Source organism: Poromitra crassiceps, assembly GCF_964638095.1.
Source record: "Poromitra crassiceps genome assembly, chromosome: 13".
NCBI lineage: Eukaryota > Metazoa > Chordata > Actinopteri > Beryciformes > Melamphaidae > Poromitra > Poromitra crassiceps.
The window spans coordinates 13,673,626-13,700,125 of NC_139644.1; the positions used below are offsets into that span (position 1 = coordinate 13,673,626).

Consider the following 26,500-nt stretch of genomic DNA (forward strand, 5'->3'; position numbering starts at 1 on the left):
ACAACAAAAACATTCTAAATTGAACCCCCGCTCACTTCCTGTTGCAGTGTTTGCTATGGACATAAAAGAAAAAAAAACATTCAAGTGCAGGACTGACCATTCCATGCAAACTGTCTATACAGCTGAGCGGCGAAAACAAAAGTAACGATGTCGAGTGAATATTTCTGCAGTTTGCCGAATGCTGAGAAAAAGGAAGTGCTGTGGGGTTGCGCTCTGGTGAAAACCGTCTATACTGTAGTAAGCAAGCACAGTGCTGCCCCCCCACTTACATGATCACACACTGAGACCTCAGGAGCCGAGTGCACCAGCTGGGTGTAAAAAAGTAGGTCTTAACTGTTACGCTGGTCTTAGCTACGCCCGACGTTGTGATTTGAATTTACACCGAGTGCACCAAGCCTGACTTACCATGGTCGTAGCTGCGCCCGGTCTTTAGGCTGCGGACGTGCGCGTCCACGTGGATACGTGCTTGTTGCCAAGCAACACACTTCTCTCAGACGAGCTCGAGACAGCTGACAGACAGCTCCAACTCAGCTCAGACTTATAGAGTTGTATTCAAAGCGTAGAAACGTTCTCACAGCTCAATTTAACAGCGCCAACACAAAAACAGAATCACAAGTGCAATCAGTAATGAATGTGATGGCGGACTGCGCACTGCGGGCAGTTGAGAAGTCAGGAAGAAATGGGAAGATCTTCCGACGCATCGGCTTTTAAAAACCCGCCGACGAGCGGAGGTCCTGCGCACAAAACGTCCATTTACAGCACATATCGATCGATATTTTTGGAGAAGATTCCCCCGCATCACAGGACTGAACGGCACTGACAGCACAGAGCTGTCAGTCCCGACAGCGCAGATCAAGATGAGACAGCTGCCAGTCAGTATGGGTACGCATTGGGTGTAACTTTTACGCCTGCTCCATACCAGACGTAAAAGTTACACCCAGGCGCAGCGCATACAGGGCTTAAGACTACATGGTGCACTCGTCATAAACTTGAGTTGGTCGTAACTTTGAGTTCTACGTCGGACGTAGCGTTACACCTAGACGTACGCCCAGCTGGTGCACTCGGCTCCAGGAGCGCAATGGAAATACAGTAACAACGACTTTATTGTGACATCCTGATGAATGATTATACTGACACTGTATGCTTGTTGGTGTATTGTATTTTGTAATTTGTCAAATAAATTAAATCAATCAATCATGTATGCGTGAGCGTGTTACACAAACACACACACACACACACACACACACACAGACTGTTCCCCCGCAACAAGGCCTTTCAGACAACTCAAGTTTACGGTTGGGGAGAAAGTAGATGAGAGAAAGTAGAAGATGCGGGAGATGATCCAACACTACAGCTCCTCCTCCTTTAAAATGCTCTCCACAGACTCAACAAACAACCAAGTCCTCCTGACAAATTGTCAATCAGAGGCCTTTGAAGGGCCCTGGTGCTTGTGTTATGATAGGAGCTGGTGCTTGTGTTATGATAGGAGCTGGTGCTTGTGTTATGATAGGAGCTGGTGCTTGTGTTATGATAGGAGCTGGTGCTTGTGTTATGATAGGAGCTGGTGCTTGTGTTATGATAGGAGCTGGTGCTTGTGTTATGATAGGAGCTGGTGCTTGTGTTGTGATAGGAGCTGGTGCTTGTGTTGTGATAGGAGCTGGTGCTTGTGTTATGATAGGAGCTGGTGCTTGTGTTATGATAGGAGCTGGTGCTTGTGTTATGATAGGAGCTGGTGCTTGTGTTATGATAGGAGCTGGTGCTTGTGTTGTGATAGGAGCTGGTGCTTGTGTTGTGATAGGAGCTGGTGCTTGTGTTATGATAGGAGCTGGTGCTTGTGTTATGATAGGAGCTGGTGCTTGTGTTATGATAGGAGCTGGTGCTTGTGTTATGATAGGAGCTGGTGCTTGTGTTGTGATAGGAGCTGGTGACAGCTGAATGGCTCGCAGCACAGAAAGGCCTCTCGTGTTACAGGGGGCGAGGGAGATAGAGGCTGAGTGACGGACTGACAGATTAGAGAGAGAGGAATTCTGCCACAATGCACTGTGATGGGAGCCTTCACACAGGGGGGGGGGGGGGGGCGGGTGCAGGCGGCAGCAGCGGCGTTTCTATTGGTTGTCCCTGACATGCTATGGTAGGTCGAGGTGAGCTGTGCACCAATCAATAATCGATGCAGCCTCGCCCTGCCACAGAGGGGCGGAGACGCAAAGAGAGATGCGAACGTTGAACTTCTGTCCGCCGTTTCTACCGCCGTTTCTCAAAGAAGTGTGTCTCTCTTTTTATTATGCCGTTTTTACTCATAACTCCAAATCAGCATTTTCCGCAGGCTGAACTAAATGTACGTAAATATTTTATTTTTTTGCAATTCCATTCACTTGACATAAAATGCATCGGCGTGTGAATAAGTTTCTTGTTGAGTCTCCGCACTGAGCCTCAGGGCAAAAACAGTAACGTCTTAAGACTACAGGCTCTCTCTTTCACCCTCTGTCTCTCTCTCACATGCACACACACACACACAGACAGGACGGCACCATATGCCAGTATATTGTAACTTTGTCAACAGACAACGGTCAGCAGACAGACATGCTGCTGTAAACGATCCTCGTGTTGTAGAGACTCATTAACTGCTTAATTGGTTCAAATCGACAATTAGGGTGTACGAGAAATGCCTGCAGGTGGAGGAGGAGGAAGGGAGCGATCGAGTGGTAGAGAGAGGCAGGGAGGGATGGATGGATATGGAAGGAGAGCGGGGGGTGGAGGGAGAGAGGAAGGTTAGGGGGGAGGGGGGAGAGAGAGAGTAGGTCAGAGGGAGAAGTGAAAGGGTGGAAGAGGGGAGAGCGAGAGGAGGAGAGGTGAGGATGGAGAGGGAGGCCTATCTCATCAGATCCATGTGTGTGTGTGTGTGTGTGTGTGTGTGTGTGTGTGTTGTGTGTGAGAGAGAAAGAGAGAGAGTGAGAGAGTGAGTGAGTGTGTGTGTGTGTTGTGTGTTGTGTGTGAGAGAGAGCGAGAGAGAGAGAGAGAGTGAGTGAGTGTGTGTGTGTGAGAGAGAGAGAGAGAGAGAGAGTGAGTGTGTGTGTGTGTGTGTGTGTGTGTGTGTCTCTCTCGTAAAAACTCTCTCGTAACGGGACAAGCCCCGTCTTTTATTGTCACACGAACACCACAACACACTCATGCTGACGGTGGCCGGTGAAAAGTGTCCTCTGCATTTAACCCATCCAGGCATGTCCTTTCCTCTGGGGGGCAGGCCAGGAGCAGTGGTTGCTTTCTCGTACAGCGCCCGGGGACCAACTTCGGATGTTGTCGTCACTGGTCGGATGACGATGACGATCTGATCTTCTGCATGTTTTTAGTGGGGGGGTTATATACGGAGGAACCCCCTGGGGGAGCACGGGGAGAACATGCAAACTCCACACAGACAGAAAGGCCCTTATGACGAGATACCCCACCTGGGCAGTAGGCACTGAAGATATGGGGGAGAACACAACCACAGCGCCCACAGTGTCCCAGGCGAGAATCGAACTCAGGACCTTCTGACTGTGAGGCGACAGCTCTACCACTGAGCCACCGTGCTCCCCACAGAAGTGTGTGTGTGTGTGTGTGTGTGTGTGTGTGTGTGTGTGTGAGTGAGTGAGTGAGTGAGTGAGTGAGAGAGAGAGAGAGAGAGAGAGAGAGAGAGAGAGAGAGAGAGAGAGAGAGAGAGAGAGAGAGAGAGAGAGACAGCTTTTAGGGTTTTAGCAAAAGGAGCCCGCTGGAGTGGCAGCCATGGGACCAACCCTACTTTCTACTCTAAACTTTGTATTAAAGTCCCTGGAAACCAGAAATATTTCTTTATTATTTAGCATTTTGAGTTCATCACATCACAGGACCCTATGTTAATAAGCCACCAGCCAAATTTGAACGATGATGAACGTCGCAAAGTATATAAATTTAGGTTTGACAGGTGTGGCAAAACGCATGAAAATCGATTATTTTTTAGAGTGTATTATCTCCCGCGGAATGTGTGGGCGTGTCCCATCTACAGCAGGGAAATTTCTGTCTCGGAGAGCGCGAGAGAGAGGGGGGAGGGAAACGGAGAGAGAGAGAAAGAGAGATGAGTGCACACACCGTGTGTGTGTGTGTGTGTGTGTGTGTGTGTGTGTGTGTGTGTGTGTGTGTGTGTGTGTTCGCGCGTTGCTCCCCTGGTTGCTCCGTGGCTCTGAGAGGAAGAGATCTCTGTCCTCTCTCTCTCTCTCTCTCTCTCTCTCTCTCTCTCTCTCTCTCTCTCTCTCTCTCTCTCTCTCTCTCTCTCTCTCTCTCTCTCTCTCTCTCTCTCTCTCTCTCTCTCTCTCTCTCTCTCTCTCTCTCTCTCTCTCTCTAGTCCGAGAGAGAGAGAGAGAGAGAGAGAGAGAGAGAGGAGCACATGGCTTGAAACCCGACACCTTGCTAATCTCACACACAGGCACAGGGAGACGGACAGCGAGGGAGCGCTGTCACTGGGGGCAAAGAACAGACTTGCCATAGGTGGGTGCGGATTGCACGCGTGTACAAAGGTTATATAGAGCTTATGACGTCATAAGCTCCTACATTTTAGCACCTCACGCGCTGCTCTCTTCAATGAGGAAGTATCTTGTAGAATCTTGTAGAAAAGTGTCGATTTTAAGGCTTTGGGTTGAAAGTAATGCATAATAATTTCGGAGGCATATAATTAGTAACATAAGATCCTAAATAACATAGTTAGAACGTTTTTGTGGATTTTGGTTTCCAGGGACTTCAAGATACTGACTCAAGATGTCTGGAATGTTTGGATTTCCACTGAAGATCAGACAGCTATACCTAAGATGTAACAAACACTAACACGGAGAATACTGACAATACTGAACACAGGCAGATCGTTGTTATTTTCTGATGGTTCCCCCCGATGTGTACCAAAGATTCAAGAGCAGTTGTAACTTCTCAGCCATCACTCGGTGGATTTGGAGCTGTTAGCCGAGGACAGAGAGATGCTGCTACTGCTGTACTGATCAAAGGCATCATTACCATGCATAAATAAGAGGGATGAAAGGCAGAGCAGGAGACATTCACAAAGTCTGCCAAACACACACAGCATGTTATTAGTCGAGCCAAACAAGAGGCTAAACAATCATTCTAACAATGTAGTGCGCCGTCAAGTGTGTGTGAGAGGGAGGAGCGGGTGCATCGGCCATGGAGAGAGTGAGATGGTGAGAGACAGAGACCCAAAAGAATGCAAGAAAGCAAAACAAGAAGAAGAAGAAAGCAAGACAGAGACTATAGGTACATGCAGGGTAGCAAGAGACAGACAAAGACTAAAGACAGAGAATATAGGGACATGCAGGGTAGCAAGAGACAGACAAAAGACTAAAGACAGAGAACATAGGTACATACAGGGTAGCAAGATAAGAAGAAAGCAAGAAGGAAAGACAGGGTAGCAAGAGACAGACAAAGACTAAAGACAGAGAATATAGGGACATGCAGGGTAGCAAGAGACAGACAAAAGACTAAAGACAGAGAATATAGGGACATGCAGGGTAGCAAGAGACAGACAAAAGACTAAAGACAGAGAATATAGGTACGTGCAGGGTAGCAAGATAAGAAGAAAGCAAGAAGGAAAGACAGGGTAGCAAGAGACAGACAAAGACTAAAGACAGAGAATATAGGGACATGCAGGGTAGCAAGAGACAGACAAAAGACTAAAGACAGAGAATATAGGGAAATGCAGGGTAGCAAGAGACAGACAAAAGACTAAAGACAGAGAATATAGGTACATGCAGGGTAGCAAGATAAGAAGAAAGCAAGAAGGAAAGACAGGGTAGCAAGAGACAGACAAAGACTAAAGACAGAGAATATAGGGACATGCAGGGTAGCAAGAGACAGACAAAAGACTAAAGACAGAGAATATAGGGACATGCAGGGTAGCAAGAGACAGACAAAAGACTAAAGACAGAGAATATAGGTACATGCAGGGTAGCAAGAGACAGACAAAGACTAAAGACAGAGAATATAGGTACATGCAGGGTAGCAAGAGACAGACAAAGACTAAAGACAGAGAATATAGGTACGTGCAGGGTAGCAAGAGACAGACAAAGACTAAAGACAGAGAATATAGGTACATGCAGGGTAGCAAGAGACAGACAAAGACTAAAGACAGAGAATATAGGTACATGCAGGGTAGCAAGAGACAGACAAAGACTAAAGACAGAGAATATAGGTACATGCAGGGTAGCAAGAGACAGACAAAGACTAAAGACAGAGAATATAGGTACATGCAGGGTAGCAAGAGACAGACAAAGACTAAAGACAGAGAATATAGGTACGTGCAGGGTAGCAAGAGACAGACAAAGACTAAAGACAGAGAATATAGGTACGTGCAGGGTAGCAAGAGACAGACAAAGACTAAAGACAGAGAATATAGGTACATGCAGGGTAGCAAGAGACAGACAAAGACATAGAGAAAACAACAAATGACAGTGAGCGAGGGGGATCCAGGAACCGAGAGAAGAGGAGATGTTCAAGATAAGATTGTGAACGCTGTATGAAATGGATACTGTGCAGATATGGAATGAGGTTAGGCCTGGCAGAGGGAAGAAAGAATAGGCCGATGATCTAACTGACACAGAGAAAAAGCCCAACACATCAGAAGAAAGAGGGAAAGGAGAGAAAAAACTTTGCGAATAAAGGGCCTCATTGAACACGGCACAGCCTAGAGTCTATATCCTCTCCCGTTGCCTAGGTTACCGCCTCTAGTGGAGTACTGACGAAAAAGCTGACAGAGAGAGAGAGAGAGAGAGAGAGAGGGAGAGAGAGAGAGAGAGGAGAAAGAGAGAGAGAGAGAGAGAGAGAGAGAGAGAGAGAGAGAGAGAGAGGAGAAAGAGAGAGAGAGAGAGAGAGAGAGAGAGGAGAGAGAGGAGAGAGAGAGAGAGAGGAGAAAGAGAGAGAGAGAGAGAGAGAGAGAGGAGAGAGAGGAGAGAGAGAGAGAGAGAGAGAGGAGAAAGAGAGAGAGAGAGAGAGAGAGAGAGGGAGAGAGAGAGAGAGAGAGAGAGGAGAAAGAGAGAGAGAGAGAGAGAGAGAGGAGAGAGAGGAGAGAGAGAGAGAGAGAGAGAGGAGAAAGAGAGAGAGAGAGAGAGAGGAGAAAGAGAAACAAACACGCACACAAACAGGGAGAATGGAGTGAGCGAGAGAAGGCGATGACACCGGTGTATTTTCAACTGACATCTTTTCTTCTTTGCTGTCTTTGTGTTGAGAGAGCAAGAGCTCCATGTAGGGAGACACTGGCAGAGTCAGAGGACGGAGCAGCCAAAGCAGCAGCATGTTCTCTGTCGTACAGACCTACACACCAGGGGCCGGTTGCACCAACTGGTCTTACACTGGTCTTAAGCTAAGTTGGTCGTAACTTTACGACCTACAGCTACGCCGGTTGCACCAAGACGACTTAAGCCTTATTTTCACTAAGACCAGGCGTAACTCCTACGCCTCGTCAGGAGGAGGCGTAGAGCCTGCCTGTAACAGAGATCTCCGCGGAGACCTTTTTGACCGTCATCGTCGTAACATCGCCAGTTCGCCGTCTTTGAAAGCACGACGTTAGATTATAACTAACTACTTGTGTGGCTTAGCCTTCCCAAATGTTGGCGTTAATTCTTTTAGAATTTAATACATAGAATTGGGAACGTTACATTCAATTTCATTCAGACTCCCTGACACTAATCGCCGCCGCCATTTTCCCCCGGGGCTTCCACAGGAGGAGGGGGGTGGGAGGAGGGAGGGTGTAGTGACGCACATACAGTAGTGGGTGACGGCGCGAGGCACATGTGGGCCAATCAGAGGGCATTCCCCGACAATTCACATGAACGCGCATTGCTATGACCAGCGTAGTTAAGACCAGAGTAAGCCGTGTTGGTGCAACAGGCGTAAATCCATGGTCTTAACTAAGACCGACGTAGGAGTTACGACCAGGCATAGCTAAGACCAGTTGGTGCAACCGGCCCCTGGGCTGCCACTTCAAAAACAAAAGGCACAGGGAGACACAGCATGACCTATTGTAGGCATCGCATGTAATCAGAAACATCATTCGCACAGTGGTTTTCATATTGGGAGAGAACGTTTTCTCCGCTCCAAACCGTGGCGTGGAGGACAGCCCACAATGGGGAACGTGTTGTTCACCCAGTCAAGTGCGCACCCTAATGCCTTCGCAGCCTGACCTCCAAGTGGATACGACCCAAGAGCTCGTTTTTACAAGCAGCTGAATACGACCGAAAATCACGCTTCAACGTTAAGCGCCCTCTAGCGGTCGGTCGTGTGACTAACAGCCCAGTCTCAGAGTTTGGTGAAATTATAACCTCATGCGGGATTTGAACCCGGGGCCGCTGGCTTGAAATTCGCCTGTCGTAACCACTCGGCTATCCGTTCATTGCTATCCCTACCCCGAACCCCCTAAACCTAACCCTAACCCACACCCTAACTCCTAACCCTAACTCACACCCTAAACCTAACCCTAACCCTAACCTAACCCTAACTCACACCCTAAACCTAACCCTAACTCACACCCTAAACCTAACCCTAACCCTAACCTAACCCTAACCCACACCCTAAACCTAACCCACACCCTAAACCTAACCCACACCCTAAACCTAACTCACACCCTAAACCTAACCCACACCCTTCTACTTCTTTCGTGTATCATCAGATGGCCAACTCCATGTCGTGCAGCCACGCCCTCGTCTCCGGTCCTAAGTCGAAGAGGCCGGCTTCTGAGGGTGGGCTGTATAGGGGGCAGCCGGTGATTATGTGCTCGGCAGTCTGTTCAGGCTCGCCACACTCGCATGCCGCACTGACCGATAGGCCCCACTTCTTCAGGGATGACTTGAAGCGGCAGACCCCAGTGCGTAGGCGACCCACACCCTAAACCAGTGATACTCAACTTGCGGCCCGTGGGCCCGCGATGTGTGGCCCGCGATGGAATTGCAAAAAAGAAAAGAAAAAATATATATATATATATTTTTTTTTACAGTGCACCTGAACGCAACATGCAAGATACCCGCTGAATAAGTGTCCAAATGTTCATGTCATTCTGGCCAATACTCCACTTCTGTAATAGCATTTCAGTCTGGAATATGGAATATCTTTCAATAATCTATGATTTAGCTGGTAAATTGACAAATACTGACGTCTGCTCGCTACCCAGACACTTATGTATGTACTTACCCTAACTAACTTAACCTAACTAACTATCTGGTGTGCACAACATTGTCAGACTAAACTAGACATCCCAAAAACCTACAATTCGCTACAGAAAAATGTATATTGTTTGTTTATTAACTCATTCCTGGCCATATACGTCTTTAACGTCTTATCAGGAATGTGCCTCCCAGCCAAAGACGTGTTTGACGTGTTTTTGTTTTTATTAGTGAGTAGTTCAAAGACTTCCCCAGCCTGTGACATGGTATCAGGTCCCTGGCCTCAAAGACAAGCCGACAACACGTGAACAAACAACTACGCAGCTGTTGTTTTGAAATGGAGGAGGAGGAAAAACAGAAAACGGAGAAACGCTGCCTGTTGCAGAGAGGAGAAACGCCATTGAAACGCCCCTCGGCGCGCTGAACGAGCTGGTCGCCTTGCTGCAGGGCAGCGAACCTGGATGAGTTGTTTGCGGTAGTCGGACCAACATGATCGATCCGGTTCCAGCGCCTGGTCCCAAACCCAAGCCGGACCCCGTTCCTGTGTCCCAGGCGGAACGAGAGGAGGAGGAGGAGAACGAGGAAACCACAGCAACAGACAGGAGCCATTTTTCACAGCGCATTTGCGCCGTGCATCAAAGACCCGCCGGGATTACATTGAAAGTGACTATAGGCTCTTTCAAACACAGATCACGCAAAATTGTAGTTCGGGAAGCTCGTAAAGCTTGGCAGCCTCGCCACACATTTTGTTGTTGATATATATGCATTGCCAACGATGCAGAGGCAGAGGAGGCTAGACGCTGATCTCAGACCAGTTTGGTGTTCTCCTCCTATGCTAATTTGCGGGGAGATCAATAGTGTTCCCTGGGAAGGAGGTGCGATCCAGCAGCAGCTGTGGACAGAACTCTCTCTCTGTGTGTGTGTGTGTGTGTGTGTGTGTTGATGTTACTCTACTGCTGCAAGGCTGCTTTGGATAAAAGTGTCTGCTAAATGACGTAATGTAATGTAAAGAGACACACATGGGCCCCACACACACACATTCACACTCACTCACACTGAGTAAACTGTATTGTTGAATGTAAAAAAAAGCACTTCATGTATATATATATATATATATTTTTTTTTTTTTTGTCATTTGTGTCATAACGAATAATATTTACATGTCTGATGTCAATACAGTTCAAAATAAAAGAATTGAGAGCGAGTTCTGCCTGAGATTGTGTCCTTTACAAAAATGCCATTTTCTCCAATTTCTCTTCTCAGAGAGACCTTTTTGGTGAAAACAGGGTGTATATAAATGGCTATAAGTAGAGTACAGAACATGCTAAAAGCTCACTTTTTTTTTCTGGTGAACCCAGAGACGTACATCTTCATTTTGAGGTATTGCAAATCACTTTGGTGCTAATAGATAATTTACTGTGGGTCTTGAAAGATGACCAACAATTATGAAAATCTTTGGCCTGAGCTAAATATTGGCAGTCCTAAACTGGCCATGAATGAGTTAACTGGCCCCTGGCCTTGTATCATTTCACGAAAGTGGCCCCCGGGCAAAGCAAGTTGAGTATCCCTGCCCTAAACCTAACCCTAAACCTAACCCTAATCCTAACTCTAAACCTAACCCTAATCCTAAACCTTTGTTGTTCTTTGTCAATCATTTTTTGGAATTAAAGTTGCTTCTTCAACTTGCTTTCAACTTGCTTTTGTGTGGAAGTTAGGGCTGTTGAAACGAATTTTGATATTCGAATATTATTCGAATTTAATAATTATGAACGAAATTCGATTATTAATTTTTTTTAAACGTTTTTTTTTTTTTTTTTTTTTTAGAACACTAGAACAGTGACAAGTTCTGACAACATACTTGAAGAAAAGAGTGTTAACTGAAGTTGACTGTTGAAGCTGCTATACTGATGTAAACCTACCTGTAGCTCTTAAAATGTATGTTCATTCATTGTTAACTGAAGTTGACTGTTGAAGCTGCTATACTGAATGTAAACATGTAGCTCTTACAGTAAGTGCAATACGTGACTGATTTTTTTTTGTTCATGGCTCATTGTTGTTTTGGCAAAGTTTACTTATTTGTTTATTGATAAGGAGCTCAAACAAAGGCTGTGTCTTTTTTTATTATCAATTATTTTATTTTAGCATTTCAGACAGCACCAATACATCACTGATGAATATTAACTAAGCTCTGGTTATCTGACCTATTTTCTAATGCAATGAATGTATGTACATTGTACAAGGAACATGTTTTCTTAAATAAACATCATTGCTGGACTATTTGTGATAAGCCTAATATTATTTTGAATATTCATCCACCATTCACTTTTCCATCTACATTTGGTAAAATGCTTAGAAAAAGTTTTACTTGGTCAAACCCAAAGATTCAGCTATATTTAGAATCAGAACATAACATAAGAGAAGACAACAATTCACTCAGACCAATTTTTTTTTTTTTTTTTTTTAATTCAATTAAAAATTAATTAAAATATTAAAATATTCAATTCGAATATTAAAATGTATAAAGCACTGAAATTCGAATTTGATTATAGAGGGAGATTGCCGCTAGTCTAGCAGTGATATGGTCGTATTGCACTGATACGACGTCATTGTAAGTTCGAGGACATGTTGCCTCCGGCCTGGCTATCGCCGGCGGAGGCATAAAGAGGCTGGAAGCATCATCAGTGATGTCATAAATCCCCCTCTACTTACAAATAGAGACATCATCAGTGATGTCATAACTCCTCCACTTCCCCATTGTGACATCACCAATGATGTCATAAATACTTCCCTGCTGGTGTTGTCAATACCAAAGTCAGGGATTCGTGAGAATACACCCTCTTCATAGCTAAGTCGCCACACGACCTAAGAGCCAACGTCCAGACATTCGAGTACCCCGCTCACCGCACCCTCACCTGGACATCGACAATAGTGTTCTGAACTGACACCCTGAGGTGACTGCTGCCACACTTAAGTATCCAAACACATTATCTCAAACAAATTGTTACCATATTGTTAAGGCACACACACTTTCCATTTCCAGTGTCTAGAGATGGCTGCTGCCAGCTGTCTCCTATCTGAAGAGGAGTTTCAGTGTCCCATCTGTGTGGATGTGTTGAGAGATCCCGTCACCACACCATGTGGACACAACTTCTGCAAAAACTGTATCACTCAGTACTGGGATGTTAGTGCTCAATGCCAGTGTCCCATGTGTAAAGAGGCTTTTGACAGAAGACCTGAGCTACAGGTCAATACTGTCATATCTGAGATGGCTGCTCAGTTCATGAAGTCAGCTCAGATGAAAGCCAGCAGCTGCCCAGACGAACAACGTGCCAAATCAGGAGAAGTTCCCTGTGACGACTGCACTGGACCCAAACTGAAGGCCCTGAAGTCCTGCCTGGTGTGTCTGGCTTCCTACTGTGATACTCACCTGGAGCCTCATCAGAGAAGCTCAGGCCTGAGAAAACACAAGCTGATCGATCCTGTGCAGAACCTGGAAGGCAGGATGTGTGAAGAGCATGATAAACCACTGGAGCTGTTCTGCAAGACTGACCAGATGTGTGTGTGTCTGCTCTGCACTGTTTTAGACCACAGGTCACATGACATTGATACTCTGAAGAAAGGATATGAAGGAAAGAAGGCTGAGCTGGGGAAGACAGAGGCTGAAATGCAGCAGAAGATCCAGGAGAGACGAATGAAGATTCAGGAGATCAAACAGTCAGTAGAGCTCAGCAAGGAAGATGCAGACAGAGAGATAGCAGACAGCGTGCGGGTCTTCACTGTTCTGATGCAGTCTGTGGAGAGAGGCCAGGCTGAGCCCATTGAGACGATTGAAGAGAAGCAGAAAACAACAGAGAAAAAGGCTGAAGGCTTCATCAAAGAGCTGGAACAGGAGATCTCTGATCTGATGAAGAGAAACGCTGAGGTGGAGCAGCTCTCACGCACCGAAGACCACCTCCACCTCCTCCAGAGCTTCCCACTCCTGAACACTCCTCCACACACCAAGGACTGGACAGAGGTCAGTGTCCATCGCTCATCATATGAGGCGACTGTGAGGAGAGCTGTGGCTCAGCTGGAGGAGACTCTCAGGAAAGAGATGGAGAAGCTGCTTAAGGCCGACGGTGGAACACCAGACGCTGAAGCACCGGCAAGCACCAGGAAGCGCAGCCAGTTTCGTTTCCGGGCCCTTGTTAACACATTAGACTGTTCAGCTTGCACCCTGCAGCACCAGTTTCAGCGTCTGGGCTATTTTTTCTGCAAGCTGAAGAGGGTTCAGCAGTATGCAGTGGATGCGACTCTGGATCCTGACACAGCAGATCCCTATCTCGTCCTGTCTGATGACGGAAAACAAGTACATTGTGGTGATGTAAAGAAGAATCTCCCAGACAACCCAGAGAGATTTTCCTATGGTTCCTGTGTCTTAGGAAAGCAGAGCTTCTCTTCAGGAAGGTTTTACTACGAGGTTCAGGTTAAAGGGAAGACTGAGTGGTATTTAGGAGTGGCCAGAGGGTCGATCAACAGGAAGGGATTCATCAGAAAGACTGCAAAGGATGGTTACTGGATTATAGTGTTGAGGAATGGAAATGAGTACAAAGCTGCTGCTAACCCTCTTGTCCTCCTCTCTCTGAAGACCAAGCCTCAGAAGGTGGGGGTGTTCGTGGATTATGAGGAGGGTCTGGTCTCCTTTTATGACGTAGATGCTGCAGCTCTTATCTACTCCTTTACTGGCTGCACCTTCAATGAGAAGCTCTACCCATTCTTCAGTCCTCGCTCGAATGATGGCGGTAAAAACTCTGCCCCTCTGATCATCTTCAGGGCTCGAAAGCAACACCTGCCAAATGTGGGTACAGGATGTACTCAGACCCCCCTGGCGAAGAAGCATGGAAGGGCTGTGTAACGGCGTCGGCTTGGTTACGCTCGTGCCCGAGACGCAGAGCGCACAGCACCGACCTCCACCAGCACCAGGGCCAACTGCGTGTTTGTGAGGGTTGAGTCAGATCCAGATCCGCTCCAAAATGTAATGAGTTCTTCCTTGGCCCATGCCCTTCCATGAAATGGAAGCCTACTGATAGACAAACAGACAGCACCGACCTCCGTTGAGCAGCGCAAGGCAAAATGTAATCAGTTCATCATTGCGACCAAGTGGACGTTTGAGGCAAATTAGATGAAATTCTGTCAAGGCGTTCCTGAGATATCACGTTAACGAGCATGAAACGAGCTGTCGTGATGTCACAGTGACCTTGAACTTTGAGCACCAAAATCGAATCAGTTCATCCTTGGTTTGAAGCAAATTCGGAGAAATTCCATCAAGGCGTTCCTGAGATATCGTGTTAGCAAGCTTGAAAATGGGGTTCGTGAGGTCACAGTGACCTTGACCTTTGTCCTTTGACCACCAAAATAGAATCAGTTCATCCTTGAGTCCAAGTCGTCGTTTGAGCCAAATTGGAAGAAATTCCATCAAGGCGTTCCTGAGATATCGAGTGAAAGAGCTTGGAAATGGGGTTCATGAGCTCACAGTGACCTTGAACTTGACCTTTAACCACCAAAATCTAATCAGTTCATCCTGGAGTACAAGTGGATGTTTGAGGCAAACTTGATGAAACTCCGTCTAGGCGTTCCTGAGATATTGCGTTAACAAACTTGGGAATGGCATTCATGAGATCACAGTGACCTTGGACTTTGACACAGTGACCTTTGTCGATGTTTGAGGCCAATTTGATGAAATTCCGTCAAGGCGTTCCTCAGATATCGCGTTAACTCATTCAGGGCCAATGACGTCTTTGACGTGTTATCAGGAATAGCCCAGAGGGCCAATGACATGTTTGACGTGTTTTTGTTTTTATTCGTGCAGCGCATAGTTAAAACACTTCCCCAGCCTGTCACATGGTATCAGGTCCCTAGCATCTAAGACAACACGTGAACAAACACATACCGCAGCTGTTGTTTTGAAATTGAGCAAGAGGAAAAGCAGAAAACGGGTAACGCTTCCTTGTGCAGACAGGAGAAACGCCATTGAAACGCCCTCGGCGCGCTGCACGAGCTGGAGTCGCCTTCCTCTGTGCCAGCCAGGAGAAAACGGGAGAAAGTAATCAAGAGATGTGTTTGATCATCGGAGGAATGAGGAAATGATCGATCAGTTTGCGAGGGCGGTGAGGACGTGTTGAATAGCCGAGGGGAAAACGGGAACGATCAAATAGCAGAGAGGATATGACAGGGAGACATGGACGAGGACGGGTGTACCAGAACAAATCAAAATAAACACAGGAACAGCTAGGCAGCAGCGGGCAGAAGGCAGTCACAGCAGCCCGCTGTCCTTCTCAAGAGCTTTCAGTTGGTTCATTAAATCGCTGGGCTGCGTGCCCTCCAGTGTTGCTCCTGGCCAATCCCAGCGCCACAGGGCGTGGTTATTGCTTATCCTATGTGGGGTTAGAAATCTAAAAGGGGGATCGTGTGTGTGTGTGTGTGTGTGTGTGTGTCTGTCTGTCTGTCTGTCTGTCTGTCTGTCTGTCTGTCTGTCTGTACACTCACTCACACCGAGTAAACTGTATTGTTGAATGTAAAAAAAAAAGCACTTCATGTGTATATATATATATATATATATATATATATTTTTTTTTTGTCATTTGTGTCCTAACGAATAATATTTACATGTCTGATGTCAATACAGTTCAAAATAAAAGAATTGAGAGTGAGTTCTGCCTGAGATTGTGCCCTTTTACAAAAATTGCCTTTTCTCCTGTTTATTTTCTCAAGGAGACCTTCTGGGGGAAAACAGGGTGTATATAAATGGCTATAAGTAGAGTACAGAACATGCTAAAAGCTCACTTTTTTTTTCCTGGTGAACCCAGAGACGTACATCTTCATTTTGAGGTATTGCAAATCACTCTGGTGCTAATAGATAATTTACTGTGGGTCTTGAAAGATGACCAACAATTATGAAAATCTTTGGCCTGTGCTAAATATTGGCAGTCCTAAACTGGCCCTGAATGAGTTAATGAACATCGGACGGACGTACAGACGTACGGACGGACAACCCGAATCCATAAGCCCGTGGCCACACTGATCTGTCAGAAAATGGACCGAATTATAGCTGCTGCGCAGCAATGGGTCGTGGCCGGGCACAGACAGAGATGCTCACGTCATTTTTTGCAAGTCCAAGTCAAGTCAAGATCCTCCTCTTTCGACCCAAAAGAAGAATTCACTTATTATTTATGACCAATGCAAGAATCATGGGAAATCCGCACAAGGCTTCATAGCCAAAACAACCAGCACTCTGAAGCATCTAAGTAACATGGATCCTGACATGACCTGTCTTAATAGATGGAATACAAGCTGATAGCCTCAATCTGATACTACTGAAAATGATACTCTCACTATGATACTACTGGATGCCGATTGCAGAAAAGGCTGGAAGAAAGCTTTTCAGGGAACGCCCATGGCCCGGTCTCAGGCCAACGAGACGTCATCAGCGATGATGTCAGAGATCCCCCTGTGAGGTCATCAGTGAGGTCAGACTCACACCAACGATGACGTCATTGCGGCCACGTCATCAGCGATGCAGTTCCCCCTGTGAGGTCATCAGTAAAGCAAGTTGAGTATCCCTGCACTAATAAGCTATGCCTTTTCACAATATGAAGGACCTTGAAAACAACAGATAACCTTTGAGAGGCCCATTTGCTATCAGGAAGAGATGAGTGAAGGACAGACGTGCAGTCAGCATCAGTCACGCAGCACTACTCCTCAGTCAGCAGCAGTCACGCAGCACTACCCCGGCAGGGTGACGTATCACACGCATTAACATTCATGCTCACACTCTGACACTGCAGTGTTGCACTCCCCATGCACTGACACCAGCAGGAGCTCCGCTAGCTACAGTACGCTAGGCTCATTTACACTGCGTCTCCTTGACAACAGGGCGCTGTCGAGGGCTAACTGCTCCAGACTGTGCAAGCAGATAGATGCTGCGAAACACACAAACAAGTGTAGGTAGGTTATTGCCGGCACAAACAGAATGGCCTCACCTTCAATCTTGAATTTCTACAAGTTTTGTGCCAACAAAAGGCTTCACACTGTCGTCGTAAATAAGTTGACCCGCCTGGTTGAATAAATACAGCTGAAATAAGACTGTACTTGCACATCAGACCACTCGGATCATTGATATGTGTGCTGCTCCATAGCCTGGGATTGAGAATGTACAGTAAGAAGGTCATAGAAGCCATCGGTTGCCATTTAACCAAGCGTGAATTCGCAATGGCTGCGACCACCACATTATGCAAATATCTGAAATGCAGGATGACAGGGGCAGCCCATGCTACTCTGTCTCTGCCACCCTGCATTTCAAAATGTTCGCCCCACCGTGACCGCCCCCCTTTTAGCCAATTGGCATGAACACAAACACACACGTTCACACGCGCACGCACACACACACACACACACACACACACACACACACACACACATACGCACATACACACACGCACGACTTCCATGCCAAATTTCAGCCTCAGGGCAAAAACTGTGCCCGCTAAAGGGTGGTGAACTTTTTGTGGACCGACCAACCAACCGACTTATAGAGCTGCTGGTCACAGCTAAAAAAAGAAGATCAAAGCAGATGACTCTCACATGGTTGCTCACACACACACACACACACACACACACACAAAAACACACACAACACGCGCACACACACAACACACAGACACTGCAGTGAGGATGCACATCCTCCTCCAGGCCTGTGCAGACTAAACCTCGGCCCCGCTGTATCTGATGTCTCTCCACAATCAGCCTTCCTGTTGAAGACCTCTTGGTTCTTCCCCAGCCCATGGGCAAACATCAGCAGACTCATACACACCCCTAAGCGTGTAAGAGTAGGGCCCATTATTCAATTAAAAGCTTGTGACCTGCCATCTGTGCTTGCCTTTAATCACAGCACAGTGTCAACACAAAGCTCAGAAAGAACATCCTGGCTCAACCCAACTCATATAGAAAAATGATCTGCATATTACTGTATTAGGCCTACACATTATATTTGCAGTAGGGCTGCAACTAACAATTATTTTCATTCTCGATTAATCTGTTGATTATTCTCTCAATTAATCGATTAGTTGTTTGCTCTATAAAATGTCAGAAAATGGTGAAAAATGTCGACCAGTGTTTCCCAAAGCCCAAGATGACATAATAATAATAATAATAATACATAAGTTTTATATAGCGCTTTTCTGGGGAACTCAAAGACGCTTTACAATACATAGAAAAGTAATACAGTAAACAAAACTAAATAACAAGAACGAATACAGATACAAAACAAATACAAATCAATAGATTGCAGAGATGGAATGGTGGTTAGAGGTAGAAGTCAGATATTGTAGACTGTTTTGAAGAGGTGGGATTTGAGTTGGGTTTTGAAGGAGGACATCCTCAAATGTCTTGTTTTGTCCACAACCTAAAGATATTCAGTTTACTGTCATAAAGGAACCAGAGAATATTCACATTTAAGAAGCTGGAATCAGATAATTTTTACTTTTTTTCTTAAATTACTCAATCCAAATAATCGATTATCAAAATAGTTGGCGATTAAGTTAATAGTTGACAACTAATCAATCAATTGTTGCAGCTCTGATGACATTCATACGTTGTACCCTATGTTACCTCATTAAAGACTTGTGAAAGCCTGTCAATATAACGAATGTTTTCTCCTTTATGTAAATGTACAGTATGGTAAAGTATGGTATAGTAATTTAGCTCCAAAGGTGCGTTTTAAATAGGAGTCAGCGGAGCTGGCTTCATCTAAAATGCAGCTTGTAACACTAGAGGCGCCAGCCGGAGTGAACACACACCGAGGCAGACACACACAGAGCAGGCAGTCACGTTGTTCGTGGACTCTGGGCAATGTGCTACAGAGTTAGCCCCTTGTTTTCACCTATTTTCTACTATCATCCATCTTTCCCCTTAACACTTAAAGCAGGACTAAACCCCCCAGATTTCTTGCAAAACTGTATTCTACTTGATTTGAAAACTCTGCAGGCAAGATGGCCGCCTACACTCCCTTCTTTAGCTGGCAGAATTCCTCCCCCATAAAGTAATATATCTTGGCCAATAAGTATGTAACATACAAAATAAAACAACCCGTAATATCTTAATTTTATGTAGAATGCAGAGGACATGTAACTGTTTAGTTAAACTTGCATTCCAGGAATATTGTGCTCTAAAGATAACGTTAGTGGCTCGAGACTGTTTCGTCCTGAAACCCACACGCTTTGCGCCAGCGTAACCTATGTGGGATTCGAAATAACGCATCCGAGATAGAAAACATTATGAATATAGCCACGTTATGAACAACAAACTAACGCTGGTGATCCGTATGGAAACAGTGTTACTCGAAATGGTTAAAAGTTATATCAATTTGGTCATTCAGTAGCGTTTTACTGCCATATAACATAACTAACTAGCGGCTAATATTAGCCACAGTAGGCATTACCCAGGGATGCATTGGTCTTAAAGGGCTCGCGCCGCGTGAACTACAGTAATAATCAATGGGGAAAAAAACAATTTTTCACATGAGTGGGGCGCGTGTTAACCCCACCGTAACGTCACGATGTACCAAATATCCCATTCATTTGAGGGCACACACAAAAGCAGTGTTCAACCCATAGAGGGAACTTATGCTGCTGAAAATGATACAAATGGTACAATGGTAACAGTTTGGTCTCAAATGTGGAAATTTTGACCAGAATTCTTCACACACCACCCCCAAAGTCATATATATTGGTTAAAAGCTGAAAAAAAGTGTTTTGGGGTTTAGTCCTGCTTTAAGCACTAAACTCTGTAGCTATCTGTTAACTAATCTGTCACCATGTCTCTCTGACCACACAACCACTCCACTCTGTAGCTAGCTATCTGTTAACTAATCTGTCACCATGTCTCTCTGCCCACACAACCACTCCACTCTGTAGCTATCTGTTAACTAATCTGTGACTATGTCTCTCTGCCCACACAGACAGTCCTCTCTGAGCCTGTGAGCAGTGGCCCTTTCACGGCGCTCCTCATATTCCCTAAGGGATTCTGCTATTATAGGATAAAAAAATGAAAAGCCCTTTTAGTAGGGATGCACCGATCCACTTTTTTCACTTCCGATCCGATTCCGATACGTGAATTTGGATATCTGCCGATACCGATATTATGCCGATATACCAATATTTTTCTTGAATATACAGTATAGGCAAAGATTTGGCCAATTAAAGATTTTTTTTTTAAATATACCTTGCAAAAAGCAGACAAAATTAAGAAAATATACAAGGCAAAGAAGGATACTATTATACATGGGCAAATTACGGCCTGTGCGGCCCGTACTGGAATTGCAAAAAAAAAAATCTAATTCCGATCCGATCTGATCCGTGAATTAGTGCCAGTACCGATACCGATATTGGATCAGCCCCATCCCTACCTTTTAGTACAGTTTGACTAGAGTCAGATACATCAGCATACAGCAGCTAGCTAGGCTGTTTGCTCTTTGCCTACTCATATTCAACAGTGGTATAAGCAATCAATTAAGCAGACACAATATGACAAGCAAACAAAAGAGCACTGTGTATAGACACTATTCATTCTCTCTCTCTCTCTCTCTCTCACACACACACACACACACACACACAATACCACCACTGAATTCTCGATTAAATGTTTTTGTACACAAAGTATATCCACACACAAGTTTAAAAAAACATCACTACTAACACTATAATTACATCTAGCTCTTTCTTTCACATAGGCTGCATTATGACACATGGATATCAGACTGTTAGAAGAGATTATCGCAGGACAACTCTGACATTAAACACTGCTTGGTGACTGGCACCCGCTGCATCGAAACATTCCTCTCATTGATCACATTCAGGTTAACTGGTGCGTTCAAATCAACAATTGTTTCTTGTGTTCAGTCTCATCACGCAACTCAGCAAGAAGAACTCAGGCAACACAGAGCAGTACAAACTTGTACAACACAGACTCCGACTGAGAAACGGAGGTCATAAGAAGGGATAACGGAGCTTTGTCACCAACCTTCTCCAGCTTTTCAAAGTGCTCCCGCAGGAACTTCATAGGACGCTCGGGTTTAGCGATGCAGAGGTTCACAATGCACTCTTTGAGGATCTGCTGGATGTTGTGCTTCTGCACGAAAACCTCGCAGCCCTTCAAACTCTCGTCTTCTTCCAGATTGGAGGAGGAGGAGGTGGCCATCTTTTCTTTTATGTCTGTGGCAATGGGGGGGGAGAAGAGGGTGGGCCAAGTGAGGAGGGAGGTAGGGCAGGGCAACAGAAGAGAAGAGGGCAGAGGAAAACAGTGACAAGATGAGAGGGGAGTAGGGGAGAGAACAGAACAGAACAGAACAGGAATACATAGTGGGGAGATAAAGATTCACCCCCTGGTTGCTTATGTCCCTTTGAGTCTTTACGCATGATATGTGATGCTAGTATAGCTAAAGGTGTATGTTATGTTTCTTTGTTGATGATAATTAAAGATAATACAAGTTGGTGCATCAGCTGATATATTATTATTATTACTAACGAAAATAAATACCGAGCAGGTGTAAGACAAAGCAGATAATGACCATTTCCTCATAAGACTACAGCTACAATTTGTTTTCACTTGTCAAAAATCACAGTATTAAAATATATCACAACAAGCCATGCAGCTGAGCAGAGGTAGCTTAGCTAACTGTTACCTGAGGAAACCACTTCCTCAAAAGGGAAATCATATATTTCATAATTGCACAATAATTCACAATTAGCCATGACTGTGGGGCATATAAGAGGAGCTACCAAACGGTTTCTTCGCAGTGAATAATATTAGCAGCCACAATATAGAATAGCTTTGCTGTATAATGTGAGTGAGGCTAGTGATACAATTCAGCACCTGCTCCAATTCGATAGACAGCTATGCTAACGTAGCTAGCACTGTTTGCTAGCCTCTTTGGCTTTGCTAATGACAACCGAATCCCAACGAAGATAAATCACAGCGAAACCCCCGATGTAGACTTTATCAAATGCTTGGCTTATTCTGCTATTTTTCACCGTGTCTGAAAAGAACAGGGCGCTGCAGTGTAAGTATCCTTACCGTTGTTCTGGGAAGATGCTCAGTAAACAGTGGTGGGATGGTGGTACAGTACAGTACACAGACTGGGCTAGCCGGGGATGCTGCTGCTCTCTGCCTCTCCGCTACCTCCTCCTGGCTCTGCCTCTGCGTCGGTCCCGATGACGTCAATCTGTCATCTCTCCGACCGCAAAGGCGCTCCCGCGGCCAGCAACAAGCGCGCGCCTAGCAGGTGGAATGAATCAAAATTGCGTGCCGACCGAGCTGCAGCGCAGCCGCCGCTGCTTTGATGTCGATGTGACAGGACTTGTGTTAATTGCCTCTGGGCAGAATAAATACCATATCCTAGGATTGGAACCTAACGAATTGGCCTGGCGATGATCAGGCTATAGAATACCACTATTTCTGAATTTCTGACAAGATACGGCCACGAAGTGTATGGTGCTCAATAGTGAGTTTATAATAATAATATCATAGTTCCAAGATCATTCATTAATTTATTGTAGTGGTAGTGTAGTCATTCCATCATAGCGATGAGAAAGCAGGGAGAAAGTGAGACGAGAGGAGGATTGTGAATACGAATAAAGTTTTGAGGTTTTGAATGAGCAGCTATCGCAAAGCAGCCTTTGTTTGTCGTGAAGCTGTCGGTTGCCACAACAACTAAAGATGGCGGCGATGGCGACTGAAGATGAGCGTGCCACTGCTGAAGTTATGAAAGGACTCGCTCGGCATTTGAATTGTCTCAACGAAGACAACAAGACCACAAGAAAACGGGCTCTCGAAGCTATCAAAAAGGAGACTATCGATAAAGGGCTCTCCAGCGGCGTGTTACAGGAGGTTTTCTCTTGCCTCCTCAAGCCTCTGCTGAAATGCCTGTCAGATCCGATGGAGAGATGCAGGGAAACGGCGATCGTGATGCTAGGAGAGTTTATTCGCCGTGTCCCTAAACCAGAGGAGTCGCTGCCTTATCTCATACCCTGCCTGTCTCAGAGGTTTGGGGGGAAAGAGATCCTGGAGCCCGCGGAGGAGCTGCGGCTGTCAGTTATGGAGATGCTAACTCTCAGCGTGGAGGTGTGTGGGAAGCAGCTAGCGCCGTATTTGGACGACATGATCAACATACTGCAGATAACTATCGTCGACCCTTTCCCAGACGTCAAACGAGAAAGTTGCAAATGCACTGTAAGATTTGCGAAGTGTGTACCAGGTTGGTGAAGCGTTTTTGGTGTTGTTGATAATGTGCGTTGCCATGGTTCCCGAGACACGCGGCTGTAGCTACGGTATTTGCGATAGAAACGCTTACTTTACCGTACAGCTTATATTACTACTACTACTGACCATTCAGTTTGCCACACATCTTAACCTAAACTGATCTTGATCTGCAGGCTGAATTGGGTTGGTGTTTTGTGCTGCTGCTGCTGCTACTACTACTACTACTGTTAAATGTGTTAATATTGCAATAGCAGAGTGTAGAACCTACCCTTGTGTTTGTGTACTTTGAGTGACTATACTTATCTAGCTAACCCCGATTACTTGCTTCTTGTCACTCAGACCTACAACCAAAATTATGATGAAATAATATTGCCTACTGCATTTGAATGATTGCTAGTTAAACTTTACAATGCAATACTCAAATCTGGTTAGTATGCCTTATTTGACCTACCATTACTTGTCTCAAGTGATATTTTGTATAATGCACCGTGACCCCATGAAAACTGTTTCACTTCACTGTGTCCTGGTTACCATGACAATGGGATGACAATAAAGCTGAATTCCATTGAAATAAGTGGATTGCATCTGTCCTCTGTCTCTTCCTCAGAGCACTTTCACATGCAGGCTGACAGTCTGGTCATGCCTCTAATGCAGACCATTGCACATCAGCATTCCCGCGTGCGAGTGTCTGTCATCGAAGCCACCGGTGCGGTCATTCAGCATGGCACCGGGAAGAACGTGGACGATGTACTCTCTCACCTGGCACAGAGACTGTTTGACGACTCTCCGCAGGTACGGTTTTTAGGCAAATAGGCCGCCATTAGAGCTCCTAATGTGTCTCATCATCACATATACTGCTGCAGATACCGTAGGTGTGAGCCAAGAAAACAATTTACGTCCTCAGTAAAAGACGCACTCTCTGTCCTCCTCGGTCCAGGTGAGAAAAGCTGTGACAGTTGTGGTTGGTGATTGGCTGCTCCACATGAGAGACAGATACTCCTACTTCCACAAACTCCTCCCCCTCCTGCTGAGCAACATCCACGATGAGATCCCAGAAATAAGGTAACAGTGATCAAATGAAAATTAAGTGACAGTGCTCACAGTTTCACCACTTTTACACCTTGAAAATGGGGACACACACAGGCTTACAATGCCCAATAATGCAATGCACAACAATAATATGGTGTGTATTGTACAATGCGTTTTCTCGACATGAAGATTTAGATTGGGTTCAGATGGATTTACATGAGCAGTTTTCAGATGATCAGGATAAGAGATCGGCATAAGAGCAGCATCTAAACCCCTAAAGACGTATATGTAAAATATATTGCCACTGCTCCTTCACATAGAAAGGAGCCAGACAATTGAGGTGGTTCAGGCATCTAGTAAGGATGCCTCTTTGTCGCCTCCCCGGTGAGGTTTTCCAGGCAGCTCCAGCTGGGAAAAGGCCACGGTACAGACCGAGGACCAGGTGGAGTGATTACACCTGCACGCTGGCCTGGGCGGGGCACGCCTTTGGATCCCCCAGTCAGAGCTGGTTATTGTGGTCAGGGAAAGGAAGGTTTGGGGTCCCCTGCTGGATCTGCTACCTCCAGTAGCCAACTCAGGATAAGCGGTTGAAGATGGATGGATGGATGGAGGTTGAATAATTAGGAAGCTGATTTGTGTTTCTGTGCCCTTCCTGCAGACTCCTGGCAGCCGACCTTTGGAGGCAGACAGGTGCTCAGTGGGAGAAGGAGAACGAGGACGACATCAAGGATAAGATGGACTTCCTCCTCACCCCACCTCCCCTCTACCCAGCTGGAGGTGAGGGACACCTAGCAGCAACCTAGTCTCTGCTACTTTGATAGACAGACATATAGGTACTGTAGTTAGATAGAAATTTGAATATTATTTTTACTAGATTTTGGGGCATTTCGCCTTTATTAGACAGGACAGTAGGCAGACAGGAAAGGTGGGGAGAGAGAGAGGGGATGCCATGTAGCAAAGGAGGTGAGCCACCAGGACGCACAGAAATGTGAATAGATTAAAAGCAGAAGAACCATGGACATTAGTAATCATAGCCCCATTAAAAACATTGCATTGCATAGACGTACATCTGAATATTACCTAAAGGTATGACTTACTTAGGTTTTTGCCCCATATCTACCACCCATTCTCCCAAGTTAATTGATCCAGTTATCAAACTTAGGTAGGTCAGACTCAGATGTAGCCAGGCAGAGGCCTAATTAATATATGAGTGACTGACATCAAAGCTATGAACTGAACTTTGTATAGGTGGATAGGCAGGCGATCAGGCAGCTGTGCCGGTCAACTCGACCTCCTTCTGGACTGACTTAAAATGTCTCCATCACATAATTATCTAAATTAATTTCCACGTTTCTTCAGTTGCATCATTTGTCATGGCATCACAAAGTCTCAAATGTAAAAAAAAAAAAAGATGAAAAAGATGAATGCATCTGTCCCAGTACGTATCTGATTTAATTCAGTTTGGGGAGTAAAGTGGCTCAAGGGAAAGTCATGTACCTTTATCTAACCTTCTCTACTTGCCTGAAGCAAAGTGTTGTGCTTCAACAGGTTCAGACTTGACCTGGCAGCAGTCACATGGCCTGCCTTTAATACAGCACAATATAAACGTCGACTTTATCGTTCCACATGCGTGTCATTAAACACAATTACTATCCCACTGTAAGACTGGCCTCAGAGGCATGTGACCTCCTGACGTGAACAGCAGCAACAAGTGCAGGGCTGCATGTGGCTGTTGAGGGACAACACCTCCGGCCCCTGACACACACACACACACACACACACACACACACACACACGCACACACACACGCACACACACACACACACACACACACACACACACACACACACAGTACACACAGTACACAACTGAGAGCCCAGAGAGTACAGGGTGGGGTGGTAGCTGTTGAGAGACTGAGTAGTGCCTGTTGCCTCCCCAAACTCTTATTAGTACCTATTAATGCCATTTGTCATCACGACATTGACTCCGTTTACATGCGCACAATATTCCGGTTT

The 26,500-nt window shown here is 45.6% G+C and overlaps 3 protein-coding genes across 3 annotated transcripts in view; 2 read left to right on the forward strand and 1 right to left on the reverse strand.

Annotated features, from left to right (window-relative positions):
- The window catches only part of prkar1b (protein kinase, cAMP-dependent, regulatory, type I, beta), a gene marked incomplete at its 3' end in the record, with an annotated part of 135,738 nt that extends 113,351 nt beyond the window's left edge, over nt 1-22,387 (reverse strand). The window contains exons 1-2 of the mRNA XM_083649089.1: nt 22,272-22,387; nt 21,219-21,409 (exon numbers count right to left, since the gene is read on the reverse strand). Of these exons, the coding sequence (XP_083505215.1) occupies nt 21,219-21,395 (177 nt within the window). The 5' untranslated portion in view covers nt 21,396-21,409; nt 22,272-22,387. The remainder of the gene's footprint in view (nt 1-21,218; nt 21,410-22,271) is intronic.
- Nucleotides 12,214-14,058, forward strand: LOC310787801 (E3 ubiquitin-protein ligase TRIM39-like; the record flags this gene model as incomplete). Its single annotated transcript, XM_083649284.1, has 2 exons — nt 12,214-13,275; nt 13,423-14,058. The coding sequence occupies 2 exons, from the start codon at nt 12,214-12,216 to the stop codon at nt 14,056-14,058; spliced, it is 1,698 nt and encodes a 565-aa protein (XP_083505410.1).
- Nucleotides 22,388-22,913: 526 nt separating the features above from the next.
- LOC310788324 (dynein axonemal assembly factor 5-like) overlaps nt 22,914-26,500 on the forward strand; it is a gene marked incomplete at its 5' end in the record, with an annotated part of 52,715 nt that continues 49,128 nt past the window's right edge. The window contains 4 exons of the mRNA XM_083649896.1: nt 22,914-23,451; nt 24,064-24,248; nt 24,394-24,518; nt 25,144-25,262. Coding sequence (XP_083506022.1) covers nt 22,914-23,451; nt 24,064-24,248; nt 24,394-24,518; nt 25,144-25,262 — 967 coding nt within the window. The remainder of the gene's footprint in view (nt 23,452-24,063; nt 24,249-24,393; nt 24,519-25,143; nt 25,263-26,500) is intronic.